The following is a 26,844-nucleotide window of genomic DNA, read 5'->3' as shown; positions in this document are numbered from 1 at the left end:
TTTGTGACTTGCTTGACACAAGTGTGGACAGCTGATTGGGAGACACCGCAAAGATCACCCACCGGCCCCTGGAAGAAGCCAGAGGTATAGAAGTTGAGGGCAGCTGTGACATTTTTCGAGCCACTGGCATGGGGTGTCCACCCACACAGCTGAAATTTCTGGTCCAATCATCTGACAGATATAGTTGACTGTCTCCCTTGAGAGGTGGAGCCTCCTTCGGCACTGCACCTCAGATACATTGAGGTAGCTGCTTCGCCGCCTGTAAACCCTGGCAGCAGGATAGTGGCGTCTTCTGTGGCCCCTTCCACCTTGGACTACATCTTGGCCCCGCACCCCTTGTGCCTGCGCCTCTCCTCCCAAAGGTGATTCCCCTGGAGGCTGAATGTGCACTCCTGGCTTTCTCCCCCTTCTAGCCCTCCCTTCCTCCTCAGGAGGTGCCTCCAATGGAGTGATCAGCTCCCGTTCCCAGGTTCAGGGAGGCTTCCTGAAACCCACAGGCCTTAAAACAAATCCTCACTGCAAAGCGCTGACGTGAGGTTATGAGTCCAGTCCAAGCAGCTGGTATGAATTTTGAAGTTTTCCAGCTCTCACAGGCAAGTTTCAGTAACTTTTGTACAATAAGTTTTAAATCTGTAGAATTGCGACCCCACTGAGCCCTCTTTTCTCCCACCTGTGGATGAGGTTTATACAAATTTCTGCTACCCGTCTGCCGGTTGCGCTCGTGCGACGAGCTGAAGATCGCACGGGCGCTGCAAAATCCCCATCATTTGGAGCCTCAAGGGCCTTAAGTGGTCTGTTAATTAATGATGGACGAGCAATGGACATCAGGGACCCACCCACTGAAATATTGCGATGGTGTGTGGTGACATCCGGATGCTCGCCCGACCCCCGCATGCTGACGGGAAAATTCTGCCCCAGGACGTTTTTTTTTCTTCAACTATTACAAGAGAAGGGAGGCTATGCTTGGCGACCAGCTCTTTAGATGTTGCCTTTCAAAGATTTGAGTTGAAACCAACGTTTGACATATTCTAAGAAATTGGAGTTTAGACAAGGAGTTATTCAATGGATTACCAATTGTTCACAAAGCTCCGTTCGTTCGTTTGTTTGTTTTAATGAACTGTTTCCTGTTTTCTCTTTTTCAATTACAGCAGGCCACAAGGCAGAGAAGTTCTTGTTAATCCACTGCTTTAGTGGGGGAAATTGACTTCTTTATGTAAGGCATTGGAGAATGACAGGTGTCTGGGAAGATGGGGATGAGGACATACTTATGTGCAGGTAACACTGGAGCAATTAAATATCTCTTTGTGTGCATTTTGTCTTCAGACTTTGGATTTAATCTGGCTGTTTATCAGGGCATAATATACATAGAATGACAGAACTTTTAGCACAGATGCAGGTTATTCGGCTCAACTGGTCTAATTTGGTATTAATGCTCCAAATGGGCCTCTTCTCACCGCTCTTCATTGCACTCTATTAGCATATTCTTCTGTACCTTACTCCCTCGTGTGTTTATTAAGTTTCTGCTTAAATGAATCTTGATATTCATCTGTTATTCCCTATGAGTGCAGGATTCCCATTCTAACCACTCTCTGGGTAAAGATGTTTCTTATGAATTCCCTATTGGATTTATTAGTGACTATCTCTTTTATTTGTGGTCCCTAGTTTTAATCTCCCACACAAATTAGGGTAGACAAAGAGAAGATACTCCATCAAACCTTTTCATAATCTTAAAGACTTCTATTGGGTCACCACCACCCTGCCACTAAGCCCAGCCTTTCCTGAAGGATCTCAGCTTAGTTATTTGAATTGTTTGCACTCAAATGCTTTTTGTAATTGACGTTCAATGGCATTACCATCACTGAATCCCCCACTATCAATATCCTGGGGGTTCCCATTGACCAGAAACTGAACTGGACTAGCCATATAAATACTGTGGCTACAAGAGCAGGTCAGAGGCTAGGAATCCTGCAGTGAGTAACTTGCCCCCTGACTCCCCAAAGTCTGTCCACTATCTACAAGGCACAAGTCAGGAATGTGATGGAATGCTCTCCACTTGCCTGGATGAGTGCAGCTTCAATAGCATAGAAGACAGAGGGTAGCAGTGGAAGGGAGCTTTTCTGAATGGAGAGCTGTGACTGGAGTTCCGCAGGGATCAGTGCTGGGACCTTTGCTGGTTGTAGTATACATAAATGATTTGGAGGAAAATGTAACTGGGCTAATTAGTAAGTTTGCAGACGACACTAAGATTGGAGGAGTTGCAGATAGTGAAGAGGATTGTCAAAAGCTACAATGGGACATAGATTGGTTGGAGACTTGGATGGAGAAATGGCAGATGGAGTTTAATCCAGACAAATGCGAGGTAATGCATTTTTGGAAGGTCTAATACAGGCAGGAATTATACAGTAAATGGCAGAACCCTTAAGTGAATTGACGGGCAAGGGATCTGGGTGTACAGGTCCACATGTCACAAAATGGCAACACAGGTGGATAAGGTAGTCAGGAAGGCATATGGCATGCTTGCTTTCATTGGCAGGGGTATTGAGTATAAAAGCTGGGAAGTCATGCTGCAGCTGTATAGAACTTGGTTAGGCCACACTTGGAATATTGCATGTAATTCTGTTCGCCACATTACCAGAAGGATATGGAGGCATTGGAGAGGGTGCAGAGGAGGTTTACCAGGATGCTGCCTGGTCTGGAAGTTATTAGCTATGAGGAGAGGTTGGAGAAACTGGGATTGTTCTCACTAGAGCGACGGAGATTGAGGGACGACTTGATAGAAGTTTAGAAAATTGAGTGGCATGGACAGAGTAGATAGAAGCTTTTTCCAAGGGTGGAAGAGTCAATTACTAGGGGACATAGATTTAAGGTGAGAGGAGAAAACTATAGAGGAGATGTGCGGGCAAGTTTTTTACGCAAAGGGTAGTGAGTGTCTGGAATTCGCTGCCAGAGGAGGTGGTGGAAGCAGGTACGATAGTGGTGTTTAAGAGGCAGCTTGACAAATATATGAATAGGATGGGAATAGAGGGATACGGACCCCGGAAGTGCAAAATGTTTTAGTTGACGGGCAATATGATCAGTGCAGGCTTGGAGGGCCGAAGGGCCTGTTCCTGTGCTGTACTTTGTTACGTTTGTTCCTGTTCATTCAAGAAGCTCAACATCATCCAGGACAAAGCAGCCCGCTTGATTGGCACCCCATCCACAAACACTTACTCCTTCCACCACTGATGCACAGTGGCAGCAGTGTGTACCATCTATAATATGCAATGCAGGAATTCACCAAGGCTCCTTAGACACTATCTTCCAAACCCATGATCACTACCATCTAGAAGGACTAGGGTAGCAGACACATGGGAACACCACCACCTGGAAGTTCCCGTCCAAGCCACTTACCATCCTGACTTGGAAATATTTCACGTTCGTGCACTGTTGCTGGGTCAAAATCCTGGAACTCCCTTCCCAACAGCACTGTGGGTGTACCTGCATCATATGGTCTTCAGTGGTTCAAGAAGGCAGCTCACCACCACCTTCTCAATGGTAATTATGGATGGGCAATAAATGCTGGCCCAGCCAGTGACACCTACATCCTGTGAATGAATAAAAAAACATTGAGGCCCCGATCAAACAGCTGGTGTTCAGCGCAGAAGCCAAAATCAGTAGCATACAAGTACTTCTCTCTCTGCAAGATTCACTGATTAATTTACAAAAGCATTCTTACCGAACTAAAACTGAAAAGAAGCCCCAGCAACCACCTGTGCCATATTTGAGGTATTGTTTGCTTGATTCTGCTGCCTCTGCCTGCTCCTGCCTATTTGTTTTGTCACTGAATATGCAGGAAGGAATATATTCTGGATAGTCATGTAATAACCTTGGGAGATATTGGTATTAATAGATATTGGTGGCAGCAATAATTGAGGCAAGGAACCACAGGGGACAGAATGAAGAACAAGACGTAGCTAGTTGCTATTGATGTTTTCCACTATTTCATAGATGGACTGCTGATATATTGTACAACAGAAGTTCTGAGAGAAAAGCATTAGAGGAGGCTGGTGTGGTCAGTTATCAAAAACTGCAGGCAGGTCGAGGGATGAGGAAGGATAGTTTACAACAGTCACAGTGGATGTCATTTGTGACTTTGATAAGGTTTTCTTTCCATTCCTGTTGAAGTTGCTTTGGCTGCAGTTTTCACAATTTGATTTTTAATATTTGTTTGTTCACAGAATAATGTAATAATATCATGAACCACCACTGATACAGGTCTGTTATGGAAAAATTCCATTCTCTGCCAATGTTTACTTTTGAAGTCTGACGACTGTTTCTTTCCCACTAGCCTAACACACAGAAGCAAAGAATTTCCTGAAGTATTTTGAGACATTGTGGTGTGAAAAGGCACGAAATAAATGCACATATTATAATTTTGAGTCTATTGCTATAGGTGCCAGTGTTTGAATTCTAAACTTTTCCTTTTCAGGCAGCCAACATCAGTTTCAAGCATTCCCAGCTTAGTTGTATTCCCCCACCCTCCTCTCTGTCTCTCGCTATGAACTTCTTTACCCAGAGAATTGTTAGAATGTGAAACGTGGAGTAATTGAAGTGAGTAGTTTAGATGCATTTAAGGGGAAGTTATATAAACACATGAGGGAGAAAGGAATAGAATGTTATGCTGATAGGGTGAGATGAAGAGGGATGGGAGGAGGCTTGAGTGGAACAGAAACAGACCTGTTAGCCTAATAGTTTCCACACCCTAAATTCTACGTAATAATGTGACTCGGTCACAACTGCAGAAAACTAGTGCACCAGAATGACTGACTCCAACCATTCTGTGCCTCTGTTGGTGTGGCTGCTGATTTAGTATAGTTTTTGTGCCAAGATTCCACATTCAATTGGAACTGGATTAAGACCGCCCACGTTCATTTGAATTCTTGCAGCCAGTGGACAGGAGAAGGCCCATCAGTCCTGGTTAGATTGGAACTCAGATCCCAGAAAGGTCAAAGTCAAAACTACTGCACATTTGAATTCCCCAAATTAGAAGTTTCTGCTATATTTTTTTCAGTTTTGATCTTGTGAAGATCACATTCCGCAAATGGATAAAGCGAGGTTGGTTGAGTAATGGCATTGTTATCTCTAAGACAGAAGGTTATGGGTTCAAATCACTCTGCAGGACGTCAGCATATAATGCAGACTGACACTTTTGTCTAGAACCAAGGGATTGCTACATTGACGGGGTTGCGACATTAACAGAGTTGCTATCATTTGAATGAAATGTTAAACTGAGGGCCTATCTAGTTATCTAGTTGACCATAAAAGATCGCCTGTATCTGTTCAATCAACACTGACACAGTAGACCTGATCATTTATCTCATTGCTGTTTTATTAGACCTTGCTGTGTACCAATTGCCTGCTGTGTTTGCTGGATAACAGCAGTGGTTACACTTGCAAAGCTTGGCATATCAAGATTAGTGTAGTTCCAATCATGAGTTGGGACCTCAATTTACATCTTTTCACAATTTCATCTATTCTTAAGGTCTCCTTGTACTTATTCCTTTCTGGGAAGGAAAGAGAAGTGGAATGTGGGAGGGGCACTTCTCTTTGACACCACCATCACAAAATTAATATGAAAATAACTTACACATATGATTATGAAATGGTTGTGGTAGCTATGCCTCAATGGTAGCCCCCTCACCCCTGAGACAGCCGGCTGTAGGTGCTAGTCCTATCTGATGATTTGAATACAATAACCTTGAAGTGCTAACATGGGAATGCTGCGTCTTTCAGACAAGACGTCAGACCTCATAAGCTTGCTTGGATATGAAAGATCCAAAGAGTTTATTGAAGAGGAACAGAAGATTTCTCCTGGTGTCCTTCCTCCTTCAACGACCATCACTAAAACTGATTCACTATGTCACTTACCTCATCGTGCATACTGCAATCTTGTTGTTCACAAATTGGTGTTGTGTTTGTCTACAAAACAACAGCAGCCACACTTCAAAAGTAATTCATTAGTTACGAAGCATCGTGGGGAAATCTGATGACGCAAAGAGCAAGATATAAAATGCCAGGTTTTTTTGTACATTGAAATGTTGCACCTAACATCCAATTCAGTCAAAACTACAGAATCACAAAACATTAACAAAGAAAGATCCTTACTAAATGATTTTTTAAAAAACTTGTAGCTGGAAATTCACATCTGGTCATCTTAATAACTTTTCTTTGCAATTAAACATCTCAGTGGTCTCTTTTGGCCTGGAGACAAAAGACTATCTTAAACATATCTCTGCCTGGAAAATATCCAAATAGGGATAGTCAGAAGTGTAGCTAACGTATGTACATTGACAAGCCATGGGGGGGGGGGTCAAAGTTGAGATTTGGCTGACAAGGCAATGTGATGCCTCCAATGCCATGCCACATTTTGTGTCAGGCTCAAAATGACAATGCGATCAGGAATTTGAAAGTTAATTAAGTAAATTATTTGCCAAGTTTTGGAAGGGCCCTGACACACATCAGCTGAATTCATAGTGATTGGGGCAGGGGTTATGACCCCCTAGGCCACCACCCTTCCCCCTGCACTAGGACAACTGGGACATATCCAAAGCACAAATGGAAAAATCAGATCTTTCATTATTTTTAATTGTGCAAATACTTCTCGTCTTTTAAGAGTTAATTACTTGATATCTTTAATATATCTTTTACCCCTGACTCCTCTCTACACCTCATCAAGCAATCTCAAGGCAGGTTCTAAGATCTTGAAACCTTGGAGAGGGGGCAGAGGAGATTTACAAGAATGGTATCAGAGATGGTGGACATCAGTTAGGGTGGAGAAATTAAAGGAGCTGAGGCTGACCTTCTTAGAGGTGAGGAGGTTGAGAGAGTTAATATAGGTGTTCAAAATTTTGGGTACAGTAAACAGGGAGAAACTGGCTCCAGTGATCGGAGGGTTGGTAAGAAGGAGCACAGGCTTAAGGCGATTAGCAAAAGAACCAGAAGTGAGGTGAGGAGAATTTTATTTTATGCAGCAAGTTGTTGTGGTCAGAAATACACTGGTAGAAAGGGTGTTAGAAGCAGATCCAATAATAACTTTCAAAAGAGAATTGATCAAATTGGATACTTGAAATGTAGGACCGTGGGGAAAGAATAGGAAGAGTGGGACTAACTCGATAATTCTTTCACAGAGCCAGCACAAGCACGACGGGTCAAATGACCTTCTCCTGTGCTGTATAAATTCTGTCAGATGATACCTGTCATCAAGTCCAAAGCCAGGTTGTGGGCAGTTTTGGGTATGGAATGGGTTCAAGATCCAGGATAGCTGGGCAGGTGAAGTTGGGAACTTCTTACAAATGGCATTAAGGCAACTTGTTACATTTTAATTCTCTTATTAATGTTTTTAATATTTGAGAATAAATTATTTTTGGCAGGCTTTACAGCCCATGTTGGCACCTGACTCAGGGCAGTGTGCTTTCTCCCATTGCCTTATTCACTTTGGTGTGCTGTAGGGAACCTGATTTTTCCTTAAGGCCCGATACTTCCTATTAATAATCATGACGTTTCTGAGTTTCGGTTTGAGGTTTAGCTGCAGTTTGACTTTCCAGCCGAGTTCTTTGTGCTTCTTCACCAAAATGAATTTGGGCATTTCGTTTTGCTCCCTCAAATCCTAGTAATATATTTATATATGTAAATTGATCTGCCATTGGCTGGTAATTACCAAATGCGATAATAACTCACACAAAGGCGTCTGTTCACTGTGCTGGAGCTGGATGCAGCTCAGCTTGTTTGATGCTTCCTTCTCTACCTCTTTTTTTGGGGGTGGGTGCTGGTGGTTTCGGAGGTTTTCCCATTTGCTGTTCTTCACTCCACCCCCACCAAGAAGACCCTTTACCCTTGAGGACTTCATTCCAGTGTTCGTGGCCAAACCCCTTCTGGCTTCGCTCTCTCGCCTGGGCTGCGGGCTAATAAAGGGAGATTTATGCAGAACGGTGACTGAGAGCTGTGCAGAGGCGCTGCAGAGAGAGACCGAGAACAAATTAAACCCAGTGTTATCCGTACTGTCATTATGCAGCATTTGCAAGACAGGAAACACAAAAAGCGGATAAAAATGCAATGGATAGGTAAACATCCTGGGATGCACAGTGAGAAAACGAGTAATCATTTATTTGATGCATTGCATTTAAAGATTTCCTGCACCTATTGTACAAGTTTGTCTCCATAATTCAGCCTGCGACTATTTCTCCCCAATGAATAGATTCCCTCTCTTTGGCTAGCGATCCGCGGGGATACCGCCCAATGCCCGCCCCCTCTCGCAGCTATTGGCTCACCTAGGACACGCCCATCCTGGCGCTATTGGTGAGAGTTCACGCCAGCCACAGAGGGCCTGAGGGTGATTGGTGAAGTGGGCTGTCAGTCAGGGTCGGTGATGTCCCGCCCCCCATTCCCCGCTGCCTGGATACTTTGCTCCGGCCACGGCTACTCGCTGCGATGCGAGAGCATCAGCTGGAGCGAGAGACAGGGGCAATGAGGAATCAACCCTGGTCCAGAGAGCCCATTCATTCCAGCGGCAACAAGGGGCTGCAAACTGCAGGAGGAGGAGGAGAATTAAACCAACAATTCGAATAAAAGCTCGAAAAAAAAACCTCCAAAAAATCCTTTAAAAATCCGCTCCCTTTTGTTCTGTTTCTCTGCTACATAAATCCGGGGGAAGATGCTGAGCAGGTTAAGGAGCGGCAGCATCAGGAACCTGGACCGGGAGTTCGACTGCACCGTCAGACTGCTGGACGATTCCGAATATTCCTGCACCATTCAGGTTAGTGTCATCCTGAGAGCTGAGACAAGGATATTAGCTTCGGGTTCGTTTGCAAGGTGCAATCTCATGTGTCTGTGAAGCACTTTGCACCTTTTGTAACTGCATGTTTTGCTTGTGTGTGTGTGTGTGTATATTTTGAATGTATATTAGTTATTGTGTGTACACCACAGCTGTCTTGGCTACACTACCAAGGGGATAACCCATATTAAGTAAATGAGATTATGGTCATCTCGAAACCTGATTATATTTAGCAGAAATATGCTTAACTTTTCTGTGAGAGTGTTGGTCTCCACACCATCCTCCTAATAGTTGTTGTAATGATTGTTAACTATAGTGCTTTGGTGCAGAACACCTATGTTGTGGGAGAAGAAACATTCACTTATATCAATTATCATCTATGTGAAATGCATCTCTTGTAGCAATGATCAGTCAATACTCCCTCTTTTTTCCTTGTCTGGATGTAGATAACAATGAGAAATAGAAAGCTATGCTGTCCCTCTTACCTCAGTATGCTAGGGAATGGTGGGATGGTAGGAACAGGGGCAATTCCTAGCATATTAGCTGGTAACTTGGAGCTAATCCCGCTAAGGTGAGAAGAATATCTTGGTTTTCTAAGTGTGGTGATTCAGATCTTATTAAGGGACGAAAAAGGATGCATTTCTTTCTGAATGACTGGCTCCCCTAATTCCAAATTAAGACAACTACTTGCACCACTATTTATTTAACACTGGAACAGCCAGATTTAACCTGGTGAAATACCATATGTGTGTCTTTATGTTGTTACTGTGATGACTGTCCATCAGCACTCTTTTTCCTTCTCCTCTTCTCCCTCCCAAAAAGAAGCAGGTGGAGGTTGGCAGACCCATGAATGAACATGTGTGAACTACTTTACCCCAAATTATTTTGGTGAACAAAAGTTTTCTTCAGTGTGATGGGTCCCTACATGTTTACCTGCTGATGGAGAAAGGATCCGTATCTTTCTGCATTAAAAATGCATTTTTACTGGATGAAGCACTTTGCACAAGGTTTTACCAGGGGAGTAGTGGTGGTGACACCAGATGGTGCAGATTAACCCTTTTGAGCACCTGTTTTTTGGAACTTGCATGTTTGTAATGATAACTGAGCATGTCTGCAGCTGTAGACAATTAAAATCTTGAATAAAAATTAGGTGGAGGTTTGTGCTGTAAAAGTTGGTGCTGCAGCAGATCAAGTTTGTGGCATTCTATCATTCAGCAAAAACCCAGCATTTTTTTTTATTCACAGGATGTTGGACATTGCTGGCCAGATCAGCATTTATTACCCATCCCTAACTGCCCTTGAGAAGGTGGCGGTGAGCTGCCTTCTTGAACTGCTGCTGTCCATGTGGTGTAGGTACATGCATAGTTCTGTTAGGGAGGGAGTTCCTGGATTTTTACCCAGTGATAGTGAAAGATGGGCGATATAGTTCCACGTTGGGGTGGCGAGTGGCTTGGAAGGGTGGTGTTCCAACACCATTTATACAGCAGCTTTAACATCGTAAAAAATCCCAGGATGCTTCTCAGGAGGCTTAGCAAACCAAGTTTGGCACTGAACCAGATATTAGGATAGGTGGGCAAAAGCTTACTTAAAGATGTAGGTTTTAGGGAGCATCTTAAAGGGAGAGAGAGAGAGGCGAAGATGTTTAGGAAGCGATTTCAAGAGCTTTGGGGCTAAACAGCTGAAGGCATGGCAGTCGTTGGTCTGAATAAAATCAGGGGTGCAATAAAATCCACAGTTGGAGGAGTACAGAGATCTCAGAGGATTATAGGGCTGGAGAAGATTACAGAAATAGGGAAATTATAGGACTGGAGGAGATTGCAGAGATCTCAGAGGGTTGTAGGGCTGGGGAAGGGTCATAGGGCTAGGGGAGATTGGAGAGATCTTGAAGGGTTGTAGAGCTGGAGAAGGTGTTAGAAAGATGGGTGCAGCTCAACAGGCTATGCAACACCCCATCTGTGAAGTGTTTTGGAACACAAGAACAGGAGCAGGCTATTAAGCCCCTGGAACCTGGTTCCACCATTCAGTCATATCATGACTGATCTGTATGTTATCTCTCTCTTCAACTGTCTTGGCTTTCTATCCTGCTATACCCCTGGCTAGCAAAAATCTATTGATCTTCGATTTAAAATTATTAATTGAGTGAGCTTTATTTTTGCTGAAGAGAGTGCTGGACTACATGGCTTTACATGAGGATGTTTCCTAACCTCTCTCCTGAATGGCTTTGCTCTGATTTTAAGGTTACGTTCCCTTATCTGAGACTCACTTCACCAGCAGAAAACATTTCTATCTACCCTATCAATTCCTTTCAAAATCCTAACATCCTCAATCACATCACCCTTAACCTTCTGTATTCCTGGCAATACAAGCCTAGTTTATGTAATTTCTTCATAAAACCTAACACTTAGAGCCCAAATAATATTCTGGTTATTCTGTGCTGCACTCCCTCCAAAGTAAGTATATCCTTTTTAAGGTGCTGTGCCTAGGCTGTACGCAGTATTCCAGAAATAGTCTAATCGGGGCTTTGTGGAGCTCTAGCAGAAGTTCCACCCCTTCATATTCTAGCCCACAAATTATAAAGGCTAACATTCCATTATCCTTTTTGACTGTTTTTCTGTAACTGACTGCACACCTCAATCTCCACAATTTTCGATTTTCACTATTTAACTAAGACTCATATCCATGTCTTTTTTATTGGTCAAAACTGGAGGACCTCACATTTGGCTGTGTTGAAATCCATCTGTCACAGTTTTTGCTCATTCACTCAATCTGTTGCATGGTAATTCTCTGCTTCTGGTCTACACCACTTACTATACCAATCTCTGTGTCACCAGCAAACTTGGATATGTAGCTCTTTATTGTGTTATCCATTGAGGTAATCATAGAGTATTGGCCTGATCAAAACTCTTCATTACAATGACAATAGGCCATTAAAAAGAGTGGCGACAGAATGTAATGTGGAGCAAGAAGACAGAAAAGGACACCCGGGAGCAACCCAGAAGAATATCATCTTTTGTTGTTGTCATGTTGCCCTTTGTCTGTATAATGTAGCTGAACGTGTGTGTTATTAGTCCATACTTGAAACTCTGACATAACAGTGCTGTCTCTGGTGGCTCACTCAGTATAGGCTCTGCTGAGTTTGAAACTCTGCCTATATTTAGACCAAAAATGTCCTTAATTCAGCATCTGATCTTTGCTCAGATCTAGGAACATAGAAGCAACAGGGTACCATTCAGCCCTTGAGACTGTTCTTCCAATTAGCTAGATCATGGCTGATCTGCACCTTAACTCCAACTACCCATCTTTGGTTCTATAACCCTCAATCCCCTTGCCTAACAAAAATACTATGAATCTTAGTTTTGAAAATTCCGATTGACCCCCTGCCTCAGTGGCTATTTGGGGGAGAGAGAGGTCCGGATTTTTACCACCCTTTGTGTGAAGAAGTGCTTCCTGACATCACTGCTGAATGGCTTGGCTCTAATTTTCAGATTATATCTCCAACCACAGGAGCATTGTGATGAGAATTGCCCTCAGCATTCTGTTTAATATTCCACCTATTTTGACCAACCTATTGAAATTTGTTCATTTAATTGGGCCCTGTAAGGAAAATAACTGGTTAAGTCATGATTTGATTCCACCAATGCTTAATATCCAGGCTCACACCTGTTATATCCCATAAAGCTAGTTGGTGAAGGATTGACTGGAGCCAATCTTTACATTTTTATTTATTTATGGAGTTATATATTACAAGTGTGTATCTCCTGACCAAACGACCACAATTTCAGTCTGTGTCTAATTATAGGGGAAAAAGTGAATCCCCAATTAATGCCCACCATCTGCGAACAATTAAATACAATTAATAACTCATTGAAAATGACCACAAGCACAAAACATGAGAGAACATTTTCTCCCTGGAAGAAATCAGAGTTGAAGGGAAGTCATGTTGACATCGAGCCAAGGCCCAAGATTGTTGCCAGACTTAAACCTTCAAAGATGTTGAAGTCATAAGGACAACGTTTTTGTTCCTGTTACTGACCCACACCAAGGGCAGAATTTTACGACAGCGGGATTTTATGTTCCCGCTGTCTTCAATGGGATTTCTAATAGCCCGCTGCATTTTACAGCCCTGTCCCCGCTGAAACGGAGTTGTAAAATTCTGCCCCAAGTGTAGTTTATCCATCACTTAAGTGCTCACTAGCCTACTTTGACTCCTGGTCCAGAAATGCCTCCATTTTAAAATCCTCACCTTTGTTTTCAAATCCCTCTATGGCATCACCCTTCCCTATCTCTCCAATATCCTCCAGCCCTACAACCCTCCAATATTTCAGTCCTCCAATTCTGGCCTCTTGACCATTCGTAATTTTAATCGCTCCACCAGTGGTGGCCATGCCTTCAGCAGCCTAGGCCCTAAACTCTGGAATTTCTTCCCTAAACCTCGCTGCCTCTCTATTTCTCTCTCTTCCTTAAGATCCTCCTTAAAACTTAACTTTTTGACCAAGCTTTTGGTCACCTGTCCTAATATCGCCTTGTGTGGATTGGTGTCAAATTTTGTTTGATAATATTCTGTGAAATCCCTTTGGATGTTTTACTACGTTAAAGGTACTGTATAAATGCAGATGGTTGTTGTCATTATAGACAAGCAAACAACAATGAGAAAAAAATATTGATCACAGTGATGCCCAGTTTGTTCACTGGCTAGTGTAACTCACATACTAACTGACTGACCTCTTCAATCACTGGTACGTTAACTCTTGTAGGATCTGCAGTAAGAGGAAAATGACCTCTGGTCAAAATCAGGCACAACTAGGAAACTTTCCTTACTCCATAAGGCAACCAAATGACCTCCCAAGAGACTATGGTTACCTTGAGCTTTCTCAAGGGAAATTTAACTAATATCCCCTACCCCCGCTACACTCTCACATTCCTCCTTCATCAGAAATGTGTCCAATCCTTTAACAAAGGACTGTCATACTCTGCACTTCATTTCCTCAATGTTAAGGGGCTGATGAACTCATTGAGATGTTTGACGAACAGATACTAATTACTTGCAAGTAGCCTTGTGGGAGATTGGCAAGGGCTGAAATAGCAGCTAATTAAAATTCTAATCATATAAGTTTTCTAAAAGTAATAATAAAAGAATTATAGCAGTATATTGTAGATTCCGCCCCCATTTTAGGAGCTTACTTCATGTTCAGTTTTCTACCATGATTGCTACGTTTTTGGGATTTTAAACAAATCAGTGAGATGGGTGCCATTGCTATGGGTTTTGCACGTCATTTATATTGGCATGTTCAGGAATATCTTTCAAGGTTATTCACTACAACCAGTATATAGCAAAGGATTGCAAGGGCAGGTATGCAAGTCAAAGACATTTCCCAGCTTGTCACCAGGCTAAGTAAATCATTGGTGCCAACAGGCTTTAGGAAGAAGTTACAACTAGGGTAATATTCTTTGTTTCTATGCAAGTACAACTCAAAATACATTTTCTCTGCCTCCCCCTCCTCCTTTAAGGTGCTCTATACCCCTTTGACCAAGCTCCTGTTCATTGTCCTAATATCTCTTTACGTGACTTTGCATCAATTTTTGTCTGATAATGTGCCTGCGAAGCCACTTGGGTTGTTTTTACTATAATAAAGGCACTAAAAGCAATTTGTTATTGCCAAGGACATTCTGCAAAGGTAGATGCTATACAAAGCCCTGGTGGGACCACAGCTGTGTTCAGTTTTGAGCACCACACATTAGGAAGGATATGTTGGTCTTGGAAGGAGTGCAGCGTAGATTGACCAGGATGAAACCTGGACCCCAGAGGTTAAATTGCAAGAATAGATTACACAAACTCGGGTTGTAGTCACCGTTCTCTCTCTTTTTGTGCATAGCCTGTTTGTTGCATTGCGTAGTTGCTTTAAGATTGCTGTGCAGCCATGCATGCATACGTCGTAAAGGGACTGTTGGTGTACGTGGCCAGTTTGTTTGGCAAGTTGTGGATTGCTGCGTGGCTGCGCACCCATGCAGCTCGGAGGGAAGATTGGCTGTATTTTCTGGAACTTAGAAGGTCAAGGGATAATTTGATCAAAATTCTCATGATATTGAAGGACACTGATAGGGTAGATAGAGAGAGACAATTTATGTGACTCAAGTGTCTGGGAACAGCAGACATATCCTAAAGATTAGAACTAGAACTTTAAGGAATGAGATTTGGAAACACTTCGACACACAAAGGGTGATAAAATTTTGAAACACTCCTCTGCAAATGGTAATTGACGTAACATCAATTGTTAAATTTAAAACTGAGATTGATAGATTTTTCTTAACCAAAGATATTAAGAGATATGGGGCAAAGAGATGGGTATATTGAGTTAGGTTACAGATCAGCCATAATCTCTTTAAATAGCAGAAAAGGCTTCGGGGCTAAATGGCTTCCACCTATTTCTATGTTCCTATGCTGGGAAAGGCTATTCTCTGCTTTCTGTTTCAGCCCCGGTTTATCCTATTAATTTGGATTCTTCTGTCATTGGCTATGACACATTTCATGTAAGAGGTATAATATTTTTTTCCACGCCCAGTTCCTGGCTTACTCGTCCCTCACATGCTGTAATTTTACATATCATTGCACGTTGACCTTTCAGCTTCCAGACTGAACCTTCATTGTGATCTAATAGAAGAATAATCTACAGGAATGGATGTGTTTCATTACAGAATTTTAATGGCACAGAAGGAGGCCATTTGGCCCATTGTTCTGCACCAGCTCTCTAAATGCACATTATGACGTAATGCTATTGCCCTGCTTTTTCCCTGTACCCCTGCACATTGTCTCTATTCAAATAATTATCTAATGCCCTTTTGAATGCTTCGATTGAATCAGCCTCCACCACACTTCCAGGCAGTGCATTCCAGACGCAAACCACTTGTTGTGTGAAAAAGCTTTTTCTCACGTCACATTTGCTTCTTTTGCAAATCACTTTAAATTTGTGCCCTCTTGTTCTTGACCCTTTTATGAGTGGGAACAGTTTCTCTCTAACTACCTAGTCCAACCTTCTCATGATTGAACATCTCTATCAAATCTCCTCTTGGCCTTCTTCTCTCCAAGAGAATAGTCCCAACCTCTTCAATCTATCTTTGTAACTGAAGTTTCTCATCCCTGGAACAATTCTCGTAAACCTCTTCAGCACTCTCTCCAATGTGTTCACATCCTTCCTATAGTATGGGGTCCAGAACTGTGGCTGAGGTCTAATGCGTGTCTTATATAAATTCAGCATAGCCTCCTTGTTCTTAGTACTCTATGCCTCTGTTACTAAACCCAAGGATACTATATGCTTTATTAACTGCTCTCTCCACCTGTCCTGCCACCTTCAATGATCTATGCACATATATACCCAGGTCTTAATAAATCTGTTTAATAGATTTAGAGGAGTGGTTTGCTGGATATCCCTTGATGTAGCTCAAGGTAAATATAGTTCATGCTATGTGTGTTTTATGATGGCAATAGATTAATTTATTGACTCTTCAATGGGAATCCTATGTGTAACTGTCATTGGAAATTACATCAAAATTACAACTTTCAAAAAAGCTGGTTGTCCCAGCTGGTCCATGTTGGTGTTTATCTTCCTCGCAATCAGTATATTAATCCGATGTTCCTGCCCTGTTCCAAAATCCCTTTATCCAACGTTACTTCAACTAACTATTTTAATGTATTTGTAAATATTTTCTTCTTCAGTAACTAACTCTATTAATGGATTTCATAGCACTCTGTGTAAAAGTGTGTTTCTCCTGTTGTCTGTCTTAAGTGTTTTATAGTTAATCTTTCATCCCTGTCCTTCATTCTTGGCCCCTTCAATCACTGGAGTGGATTCTCCAACCTCTCTAGAACCCTGTGCCTGTTCTATAAGGCTTGGTTGCTCACTCTTTCACAGCCACAGGATGTTCTGAAGCGTTTTACAATCAACAATGTATTTTAGAAGTGCAGTCACTTTTGTAATGTTAGGAAATGCAGCAGCCAATTTGTGCACAGCAAGTTCCCACAAACAGCGGTGGCCAGATAGTCTGTTTTAGTGATGACAAATGATTCCTCTAAGCTGCACAGATGTGTAATAACCTGGAAGTTCCCAAGCAAGCCAAGCACAAGTCGGTCCCTTTAAGTAACCATCTGTGCAAAATGGCCGCACAAAAGAATATAAAGAGCCTGTATGCTTAAATGAGTAGGCTGCATGTAATAAAAAGAGAATAGAGGGAATGTTGGCGATGGCATCTTTTTATCTGGCTGTGTTAAATTTTGTTTGGTAACACTCCTGTGAAGCACCTTGGGATGTTTTTGCAACATTAAAGGCACTATATAAATGCAAGTTGTTGGTGGCTGGCAGATCACTATCCAGACTCCATTAGTAAGCATGCTTGTATTGAGATTGATTGAGAACATGGTTGGCCTTGGGCTGTGATGCTTTCCATTGTTAAATAACCTACCTCAGTTTGCATAACCAATGGCAAAATGTTGGTGAGTTATTGAAGGTGCACTGGCTGCTGTGGAACCAGAGCCCATGGGGAGCCAATATCACCAGCACAGAGGGGAGAGATACTGGAGAGCATTAAAGAGTTAAAACAGGTAACTACATTTAGTTGCAACTGATTTCTGCAGGCCCATGATTGCCTTTTCTTTGTGACATTCCAGTTTGCTTTTTGAAGCATGTGCTTCAAAATCTTGTGTTAAGATTTTTTTTGAGAGTGAGTTCATTTTTGCAAACCTTATTCAATTCTGCTACTACCTGAAATCTAGGCTGTGTTTCCTCCAGGTGTCCCAGATCATTTTGAGGTCAAGGTTACTTGTGAGCCTTGCTCCATTATTCTCTTCCCACTTTGCAACTCTTGTCCCCCACTTTCCCCCCATCTTCTAACTATTTAAAACAGCAGAAGAAGCCCTCAAAGAAAGGTAAAAAAAAATCACACTTCTGATTTACAGAGATATGCCCCAAAGCTCCTTTTAATTTCAAATTTTGAACCCTTTTGTGTACTAATCCCTTGAGTCAATCTATGAGGAGCAGCATTGGATTGGAAAACCTTTCATCTGAGTAATCTGTCGTTCACCCTCCCCCATGTATACACCCCCTTCTCTCCTCCCCATCATCCCTGAGCTTGTGAATTTAGTCAGTCATTGTCCTTGCTGTAATGCTTTTCCCTAGAGCTCGTCTCTCCGTGTCAGTGTTTTACCAGGATCACTGATTCCATTAATCCCGTCTGAGGCAATACATTGCAGTTTTCCTTTGTTTTAATAGCACAACTCGAGAAAGAAATCAAACTGATAAACAGCTTAAAGGTGCAGTTATTTACTGCAGTCTTCACCAGAATGTAAATGAGTGTTTTATTTTGAACAGAAACTGAGGCAGATCAGATGAAGCTAAGGGTAAATCTTGGAGGATCTTATTCGAAATGAGACATAAGTTTGCCTCTTTTGTTTTCCTGTTGTTCATTGCTTGTCTCAGACCATCTGGATCTCGGGATTTGTAGATGAGTATGTAGGTCACGAAACATGTAGTGTTAATCAGCTGGTACAGCCTGATGGCCTTGTAGGTAGTACACCCACCTATTCCAAGATAGTCAGAAAAAATTTGTATTGATATAAAGTCTTTTCTGACTCAGGACATCCCAAAGAGCTTTCCAACCAATGGAATATTTTTGAAGTGCAGTCACTGTTGAAATATAAGAAGTGGGGCAGCCAATTTCATGCACAGCAAGATCTCATAAATGGCAATATGATAATCACTAGGTAATCTTTTTTTTATTGATGTTGAGGGATAAATATTGGCTGGAATTTTGGAGGGAAATTCTTTGCTCCGCTTTGAAATAATAGCCGTGGGATCTTTTACGCCAATCTAAGAGGGCATACAGGGCCTCGATATAACGTGAAGTAAAGGTCTATAAAAATGTGGGAGTAGGATTAAAAATATGTCAAAGGCAATTTTTTTTCCCTGTTACACCTTATTGTGACAATACATGGTGGACATTTAGCATGTTCCTATAGTGCCTCAGTCACCCAGTTACATTTTATAGACATGTATCAATTTAAGAAATTCCACACAAACAAACAATTGAATACTTAAAAATCCCACCGAGGGTGGGGCGGGAGGAGGAGGAGGTTTTTTTCGAGTTCAAAGACAGCAGTGTTTTCTCAATGAGAGTCTTTATTGAACTGATATAAAATGTCAGTCTATAAAGAGCTTCCCACATGGCAGTGGTCACATGACTACAGCAAGCCAGATAGGACATGTAGTGCTGTTGCATTTCAAAACCCAAACATCCCCATTTTCATAACACAAAAGATTCAAACATCCCCCTTTCCTAATGAACGGAAGACAGATTTGCATGCACAATCATGTGTAACTGTGAGTTACTCAAGTTACCCACTGTTGTCGTGCATTAACAACTATTTGTTCTACTAGTTGATCTCTGCCTCTGCATTGCATACATAGCCTTTAAATCGTGCAGGCCTCTTAATAGTATGCATGCGCATTGTCATTGGCTTTTCACCTGGGTGATATTCCTTGTCCAGAGTGTGTTGTTTCCGTGGTAACAGTTGTTGTTCCATTGCCATTGATGGGGACCAGTGGACCTCTGGGATTGATGGTAGTTTTGTACTCAGTACAGCTGGTGAGATCCCTTCTCCCTGACCGGCCAACTGCGGTGAAGGAACAGCTTTCATATTCATAACAGTTATTCATATCTGCTTGTGGTATATTTGGTCATTCACTGAGGTGACAGTTTCTCTTCGCATGTTCCAAGTTTCCACCTTGACTGGCTGTGTTATGAACGTTGAAGATTTATACCCTGACTGGCTCTTCAGTGCTCAGCTCCGGCATGGTTTGGCATGAACTTTAGTATTCTGTCATTTCACCTTGATTTTTTCACTCATGCTTGTTACTACTTCTGATTTTAGTTTTTATTTGCTATTGGAAGAGATATTTGTTTGCGGCATGTGTGTGGGGATAATGTGGAGATGATGTGTAGTGTTGAATTTCCCAATCCTTTGTGAAATTGCTGAATTCTTCACTCAAAGACTGAGGGCTATTGTCACTCATCACAATGCCTGGAATGCTGTAATGACTGAAGTCTGCTTTCAGGCATTCAACGATTTCTCCTGTCGTCATTGAAGTCAGCTGGTCTAACTCCCAGTGGTCAGAATAGTAGTCTAGTGACAAGATAGTCAGTTCCTGCTATAGTGAAGAGGTCTACTCTCAGCTTCATCCATGGTCTGTCTGGGATATCATGCGTCATCAATGGCTCTTTAGCTTGGTACACGTTACAAGCACCACACTGACCAATGTGGTCTTTAATTTCATTGCTCATGTTTGGCCAGTAAAGCACTTCTCTTGCCTTTCCCAGACTCGATTCAACTCCTTGATGGCTTGCATGGATACACTTCAGCATTTCTCTTCTCATTTCCTTAGGGATGATGACTCTATTTCCTTTGTACAAGATGCTATCACGAGCTGTCGATTCACCTCAGTAGGCCCAATATGCCCTTGTGACCTTGGGTGTGTCCTTGATGTTCTCAGGCCATCCTTTCATCCCTACTTCTTTAAGGCTTATTTCTGGACCCCTCTGAAAGTCTCATTGCGGAGCAGAGCAAAGCATGGCTTGCCTCTTGTCTCTGCAACACTACTGCGACCCGAGTTAAGCCTTGTGCTTGGTCTACCCCACCCTGGTCTCCACAACGATACAGAGCTGGGAGGAGGTGGAAAGCCCGAGTTGGACCCTAACAAACGGGCGAGCTGCCTCAGGCAGCAGGCTCCTACGGCTTGCCACCAATATTACACTAAGCTAGGTGGGTTTTAACCTCCTGAACTCATTGGGAATATCCTGTTATGCCTTGAGCAGGCTTGGTACATCTGTGAAATGAGAAGTAGGGTGTTAAGGTGTTTACTGTCCTTTTTATTCTCTCATTGACAGCACAGCTGGTCAGAGAGGGCCATGAGGAGATTTACAAAGGAACCAGGGATAGGGAGTACAATGTGAAGCTGAATGCTGGCTAGCCTGCAGTATTTGCCAAATGCTAATAGCAGTTCATTTACACACATTCTTTCTCTGAAATCTGGGGTCTTTGGCAGCTTGCGAGGCCTTTAACCCTTTTGGTGCTGTGCTGTCGGCAGTTTCAAAAAAGATGTCTTTTTCATGAGGCTTTATTGTCTTGAGAGAGAGAAGAAGACTTTGTTTGAGATGGCGTCTGGTAAAAACCTTGCTTCTGAACAACAGGCTGAAGCTGTGTCCAAAGAATCCTTTTTTTTTAAGAAACATTCTATGAAATGTGTTTTTGGCTTGAAGTTGTCTGAAGTTAATGTAAGTCAATGCAAACCAACATAACAATCACTGGACTCGAGTAGTTCACTGTATGTGAAGGAGTTTGAGATGTTACTGAAAAATGTAATGCAGTGCTTTAAAGAAAAAATAAAAATCTTGCAATTATACAGCACCTTTCACAACATCTGAAAGCACTTTACAGTCTCTGAAATACTTTTAACATGTTGTAATTTAGGAAATGCAGCAGCCAATTTGTGCACAGCAAGCTCCCACACACATTAATGTGATAATGACTAGGTAATCTGTTTTGTTTTAGTAGTGTTGGGTGAGGGATAAATATTGGCCAGGGACCGGGAAGGACTCGCCTACTCTTCAGATAGTGCCTTGGTTAGAGGACAGATGGGATCTTGGTTTAAACATCTCAAACAAAATGGAAGCACCTCTGACAGTGCAGCATCCCCTTGTACTGGCTCTGGGAGTGTCAGTCACAATGGGCTTATGTTTCTAGAATGGGACTTGAGCCCATCACCTTCTACCTCAGAGGTGTGTGTGTGTGTGTGTGTGTGTGTGTGTGCTACCCACTGAACCATGGCTGACATCTTACTCTTGGAGCAATAAATACTTGTTCCTTCTCCCTTCCCTGCATGTGTGGCAGACATTATTTATACTGTTCATTAGCTGGACTGGGGAATGCATTGATTGGTGATATTTGGATATCTGTTGCACATGTCTGTGAATGTATAGCTCTGACACTAAATTAGGAAGAGACAGCTTGGCAACTAGAAAATGAATTGAACAAAAAATACAAATGGGTTGAACCAGAACAGATGAAATTTAACACAAGTGTATAGCACTGTATGTTGGAAGGGAAGGAAAGAATGAATGAAGTAGATATTGCATGAATGGTGTTGAAATAACCAGTAGATTAGATTTGATGCTCAATGTGTCCAACCAGTGAAGCCAAGGAAATGTTGAGTTATCATCATAGCCTGTGGAGGAGGTTATTTTCAAACTGTATAGTGCTCTGCTCAGTCCACACTATGTGGTACTGAGATCCGTTTTGAATGCCCTTGTGTTGCGTTGATGGGATGGTTAATGCACTTTAATTTGGGGGTTGGTTGTTTTCCTTCCCCCATTAACGCTGGCAATGTGGCCAAATTACAACCGATAGGACTCCAACTCACGTTTTGGGTTGGAACTGCCAGCCTGAAGTGTACCCACTTTGACCAGTCCCACAGGTGAGGGAAGAGAAGACACCTGGCTAAGGGTCATTGCCAGATTACTTTTGTGGGTCCTGGACTATTCCAGTATTTTGTTTAGACCAGTAACACTCCGTCATAGTAATGGATGCCATACAAAACTCAGCAATTTGTGCATTGAGGCATTTGCAAGCTTGTGTGTAATGCAGTTGATGTATTGTTATCAATGTTTGCGCTGTTAGTATTAATCCTCACTGATTTACAGTCATTTGTGCACAGTTCTAGCTGGCTGACAGTCGAGATACTGGCTGTCAGGTTATGGGTAAAATGCGTTGAATTTCAGTGACACCTTTTTACAGAATGAATGCGTACAAAGCAAAGATGATTCAGAAGCAGGAAAGCAGCCAGTATAATCCATGCAGATCAGGCCTGTAGTGAGGCAACTGGTCAGACAGACCGAGCTCGCTGGTGATACCAATAAAAAACCTTACACATTGGAAATCTAAAAATAAGTGAAGTGCTGGAGTTGCACAGCAGGTTGAAAGAGAAGAAAGGATTAATGTTTTTGTTGGAATTGTTTATTAAACAACCCCCATCTTAAATATTTGTAGCCTTTAGGGACCAGCATTGAATGTTGATGAGGAAACCAACAATAATTGCTTGCATTTATATAGTTCTGTTAACATAATACAACCAGAGGAACAATGTGGCTTCAGAGCAGGCAGATCCACGCTAGCTTCAGGAGAAGTGCTGAGAGCAACAAACACCTCTACCATGTTCTTGTGGATCTCACAAAAGCATTTGACACTGAGGGCAGGACAGGCCTCTACCAGATACGAGAGAAAATTGGCTTTCCTCCCAAGCTTATACAGTCTCACGCGGTCCTTCCGTGGTAACATGCACGGCACTATTCAGTTCAATGGCTCCAGCTCTGACAGTTTTAAGATCAAGAATAGGGTGAAACAGGGTTGTGTCTTAGGCCTTATTCTGTTTAGTATCTTTTTCTCTGTCCTCCTGTCCTATGCTTTCCCTGCTGACGTAGAAGGAACGTACCTCCACACATGATCAGATGGGAAACTCCTCAACCTTTCAAGGCTGAAAGCCAAGACAAAAATGCGGCATGTCCTGATCAGAGAACTTCTGTATGCTGATGATGTTGCACTATCTGCCCAGACAGAAGACCAGCTCCAAAGGCTTATGGACCGTCTCTCCCGTGCCTGTGTCATGTTCTGTCTCACCATCAGAGTCAAGAAAACTGTAATTGTGGGACAGTTATGATCTCCACCTGTGATCAAACTCAACAACACACCTCTGGAAGCAGTCAGCAAATTCTGCTGCCGTGGGCCTTTGGTGACAGACAACATGCTCCTTGACAAAGAGCTCAGCACATGCATTGGAAAGGCGGCCACTAACAACATGGGCAGCAACAAACTGACCCGTAGGGCCAAGATGCTTATCTACAAGGCCTGTATGCTCGATAGCACCAAAGTGTGGACAACTTATACCTACCAAAAACAAAGGTTCAATAACTTCCATTTCTGGTCTATGTGATGCATCTTTGGCATCATATGGAAAGACAGTCACCACTGAAGCAATCCTTTCTAGGCAAACATGCCAAGCATGCTGAAGCTAATCAAATAAAGAAGGCTTCCCTAGCTTGGGCATGTGCACTGGATGCAAGATGGTGAGATTCCCAAGGATGTGCTATAAGAGGAGATGGCCCGTGCCAAGAGGCCAACAGGGCATCCAAAGCTCCGATTCAAGGATGCTCAAAAAGGAGATGAAAGCATCAACATCAAACATGACAAGTGGGAAACTAGCTGACGACTGATGCAAGTGGTGACACCAGCTGTGGACAGGAGTTTGCTGCCTCGGCGATATACGGTTTCAGAAGCTCCAAAGCAGACACCACTCCTACAAACAAGGCATCAGCAGAGATCATCCCACACCACTGGCAAGGGATATCTTTGTGTAGCACCTGTGGCAGACTTTGCCTTTCCAGACCCGGCTTGTTCAGCCATCAAAAGAAGTGCAGCAGATGATGCCAGTCATCTGACCTCACCAAAGTTCTGAGTCTGTATTCCTGACATCTTTCGCAGATGGAATGTTGCCAACCACAACAAGATTCAGTAGTGAAGGGTCTCTGAGGAGAGTTTTCATACAAAAATTGATACTCAGCCTCATAAAGAGATATTAAGGCAGGTGACCAAAAGCTGGGTCAAAGTGGTGGGTTTTAAGGAGAGTCTCAAAGGAGGAGAGAGAGGTTTAGGAAGGGAATTCCAGAACTTAGGGCCCAGGCACCTGATGGCATAGCTGCTGATGGTAGAGTGATTAAAATTGTGGATGAACAAGAGGCCAGAAGTTGATGAGCACAGAGATACTCAGAGGTTTGGGGGGCTGGAGGAGATTGCAGAGATAGGGAGGGATTTGAGATCAAGGATGCAAATAATACCTTACAACTGCAGGATTTCTTTGTTGGTCCTATACTTCTTCCACAACCCTGCCCCCAGCCCCTCACCAACGTCTGCGAATGATTTGCCAATCTTGGGTAAATGTGGATATTGGATGCCAGTATTGCCCATACCAAGGAAAAGCAGTGTCAGGCTGGTGATCAATAAGTTACATACTTGCATCTGAGAATGTTCTCTACAGGGTGGGACTGCCCTAGTATCCTGACTCCCTGAAAACACTATAAAGGCAGCAGGAAATTTCAGTTATCATTATATACTTGCATTTCTAAAACACCTTACATGACCTCAGGATGACCCAACCAACTTCAGAGCCAATAGGCTATTTTTGAAGTGTAGTTACTATTATGATGTAGGGAAACATGGGAACCAGGCTGTGCACAGAAAGCTCTCACAAGGAGCAGTGAGGCACTCTGTTTTATTGATGTTAATTGAGATATTAATGTTGATTAGAGCAGCAAAGAGAACTTCCCTGCTCTGATTTAAATAGTTCCAACTAGATGAACATTGAAAAGTAAACAACATTACTTAATGGCTAGACGTTGACATTGTCTCCTTCACCTTTGGTGCATGTTCCTTATCCAACAATCCATTCAGTAAGTCAAGACTGCAATGGACAAGCAACCACTCCAACGTCTATGGGACTGGAAAGTAGGGAAGGTGCATAAGAGCTGGAATGATGGGTCCCTTACCTGAGGCATCCTGATTGTGTATTTGCTCGGATGATAAACGTGTAACTCAATGACCAAGAAATTTTATGCTTGGATCAGGAGTTCTACAAGGTGAAAGACAAAAATATGATTCAGGAATTCAACGTAAGCAAAAGCAGGATAGATACTGAGCAAAGGAAAACATATTTCTTTTGCTCAAAATGCTGAGACTCTGAGAATGGTCTGCTGTCAGCAGGTGAAATTTAACAAGTGCAACAACTATGCCATGACTGTTAGTTAAAAACAGAATAATTAAGGAATTATTTTTGACTTGATCAGCAGTTCTACATTCTAAGTTTAAATGATTTAGCCTGCTGGGAGGCTGCGCCATACGAATAAATGTGAGGGATCTGGTCTTTTGGGATTCTATGTAGTGGGAGTGATTTGGGAACAACCTAATCCATTGGGATTACAAGAAATGTGAGTGATTTTTTTTTTTATTATTAATTCATGGGATGTGGGCATCACTGGCTGGGCCAGCATTTATTGCCCATCCCTTATCGCCTTTGAGAAGGTGGTGGTGAGCTGCCTTCTTGAATAGCTGCAGTCTATGTGGTGTAGGTACACCCACAGTGCTGTTAGGGAGGGAGTTCCAGGATTTTGACCGTGTGACAATGAAGGTACGGCGATGTATTTCCAAGTCAGGATGGTGAGTGGCTTGGAGGGGAACTTCCAGGTGGTAGTGTTCCCATACAGCTGCTGCCCTTGTCCTTCTAGATGGTAGTGGTTGTGGGTTTGGAAGGTGCTGTCTAAGGAGCCTGGATTTGGGAGGTGCTGTCTAAGGAGCCTGGGTTTGGGACGAGATTTTTTTCCAATTTTTTGTAGTGGGAATTTTTGTAGACTTTTGTGGAAATGTAGCCTAATGGAACATTGTGACTAATTCTGCGCAGCACATTTCAGGATATCAAAGCCTTCAAAAAACTACATAGGAGATTTAATAGAATGATACCGGGGATGAGTTACATAGAGTGATAAGAGAAGCTGGAATTGTTCTCCTTCTAGAAGGCTAAGGGGAGATTTAATAGAGGTGTTCAGAATCATGAGAAGTTTTAATACAGTAAATAAGGAAAAACTATTTCCAGTGACAGGAGGGCTGGTAACCAGATTTAAGATAATTGACAAGAGAATGAGAGGGGTGATGTGAATGTATTTGGACAGTGAGTTGTTGTGACCTGGAATGCACTGCCTAAAAGGCTGGTGGAATCTGATTCAGTCGTAACTCTCAAAAAGGAATTGGATAAATATTTGAAGAGGAATAAGTTTGCAGGGCAATGAAGAAGGAACAGGGGGAGTGTGGGACTATCGCACAGCTCTTTCAAAGAGTCGATGGGCTGAATGGTCTCCTTTTGTGCTGTATCATTCTACGATTCTATTATGGT

General features: G+C 42.5%; 1 protein-coding gene across 2 annotated transcripts in view; it reads left to right on the top strand.

Annotated features, from left to right (window-relative positions):
* Nucleotides 1-8,689: 8,689 nt before the first annotated feature.
* Nucleotides 8,690-26,844, top strand: part of LOC121269957 (FERM domain-containing protein 5-like) — a 206,724-nt gene continuing 188,569 nt past the window's right edge. For both annotated transcript variants that reach the window (XM_041175133.1, XM_041175132.1), the window contains exon 1: nucleotides 8,690-8,791. In XM_041175133.1, the coding sequence (XP_041031067.1) occupies nucleotides 8,690-8,791 (102 nt within the window). The remainder of the gene's footprint in view (nucleotides 8,792-26,844) is intronic.

This window comes from Carcharodon carcharias, chromosome 26 (assembly GCF_017639515.1).
Source record: "Carcharodon carcharias isolate sCarCar2 chromosome 26, sCarCar2.pri, whole genome shotgun sequence".
NCBI classification, from domain to species: domain Eukaryota; kingdom Metazoa; phylum Chordata; class Chondrichthyes; order Lamniformes; family Lamnidae; genus Carcharodon; species Carcharodon carcharias.
Note: the sequence above shows the minus strand (reverse complement) of the source record. Positions and strands in the feature narration are given on the sequence as shown.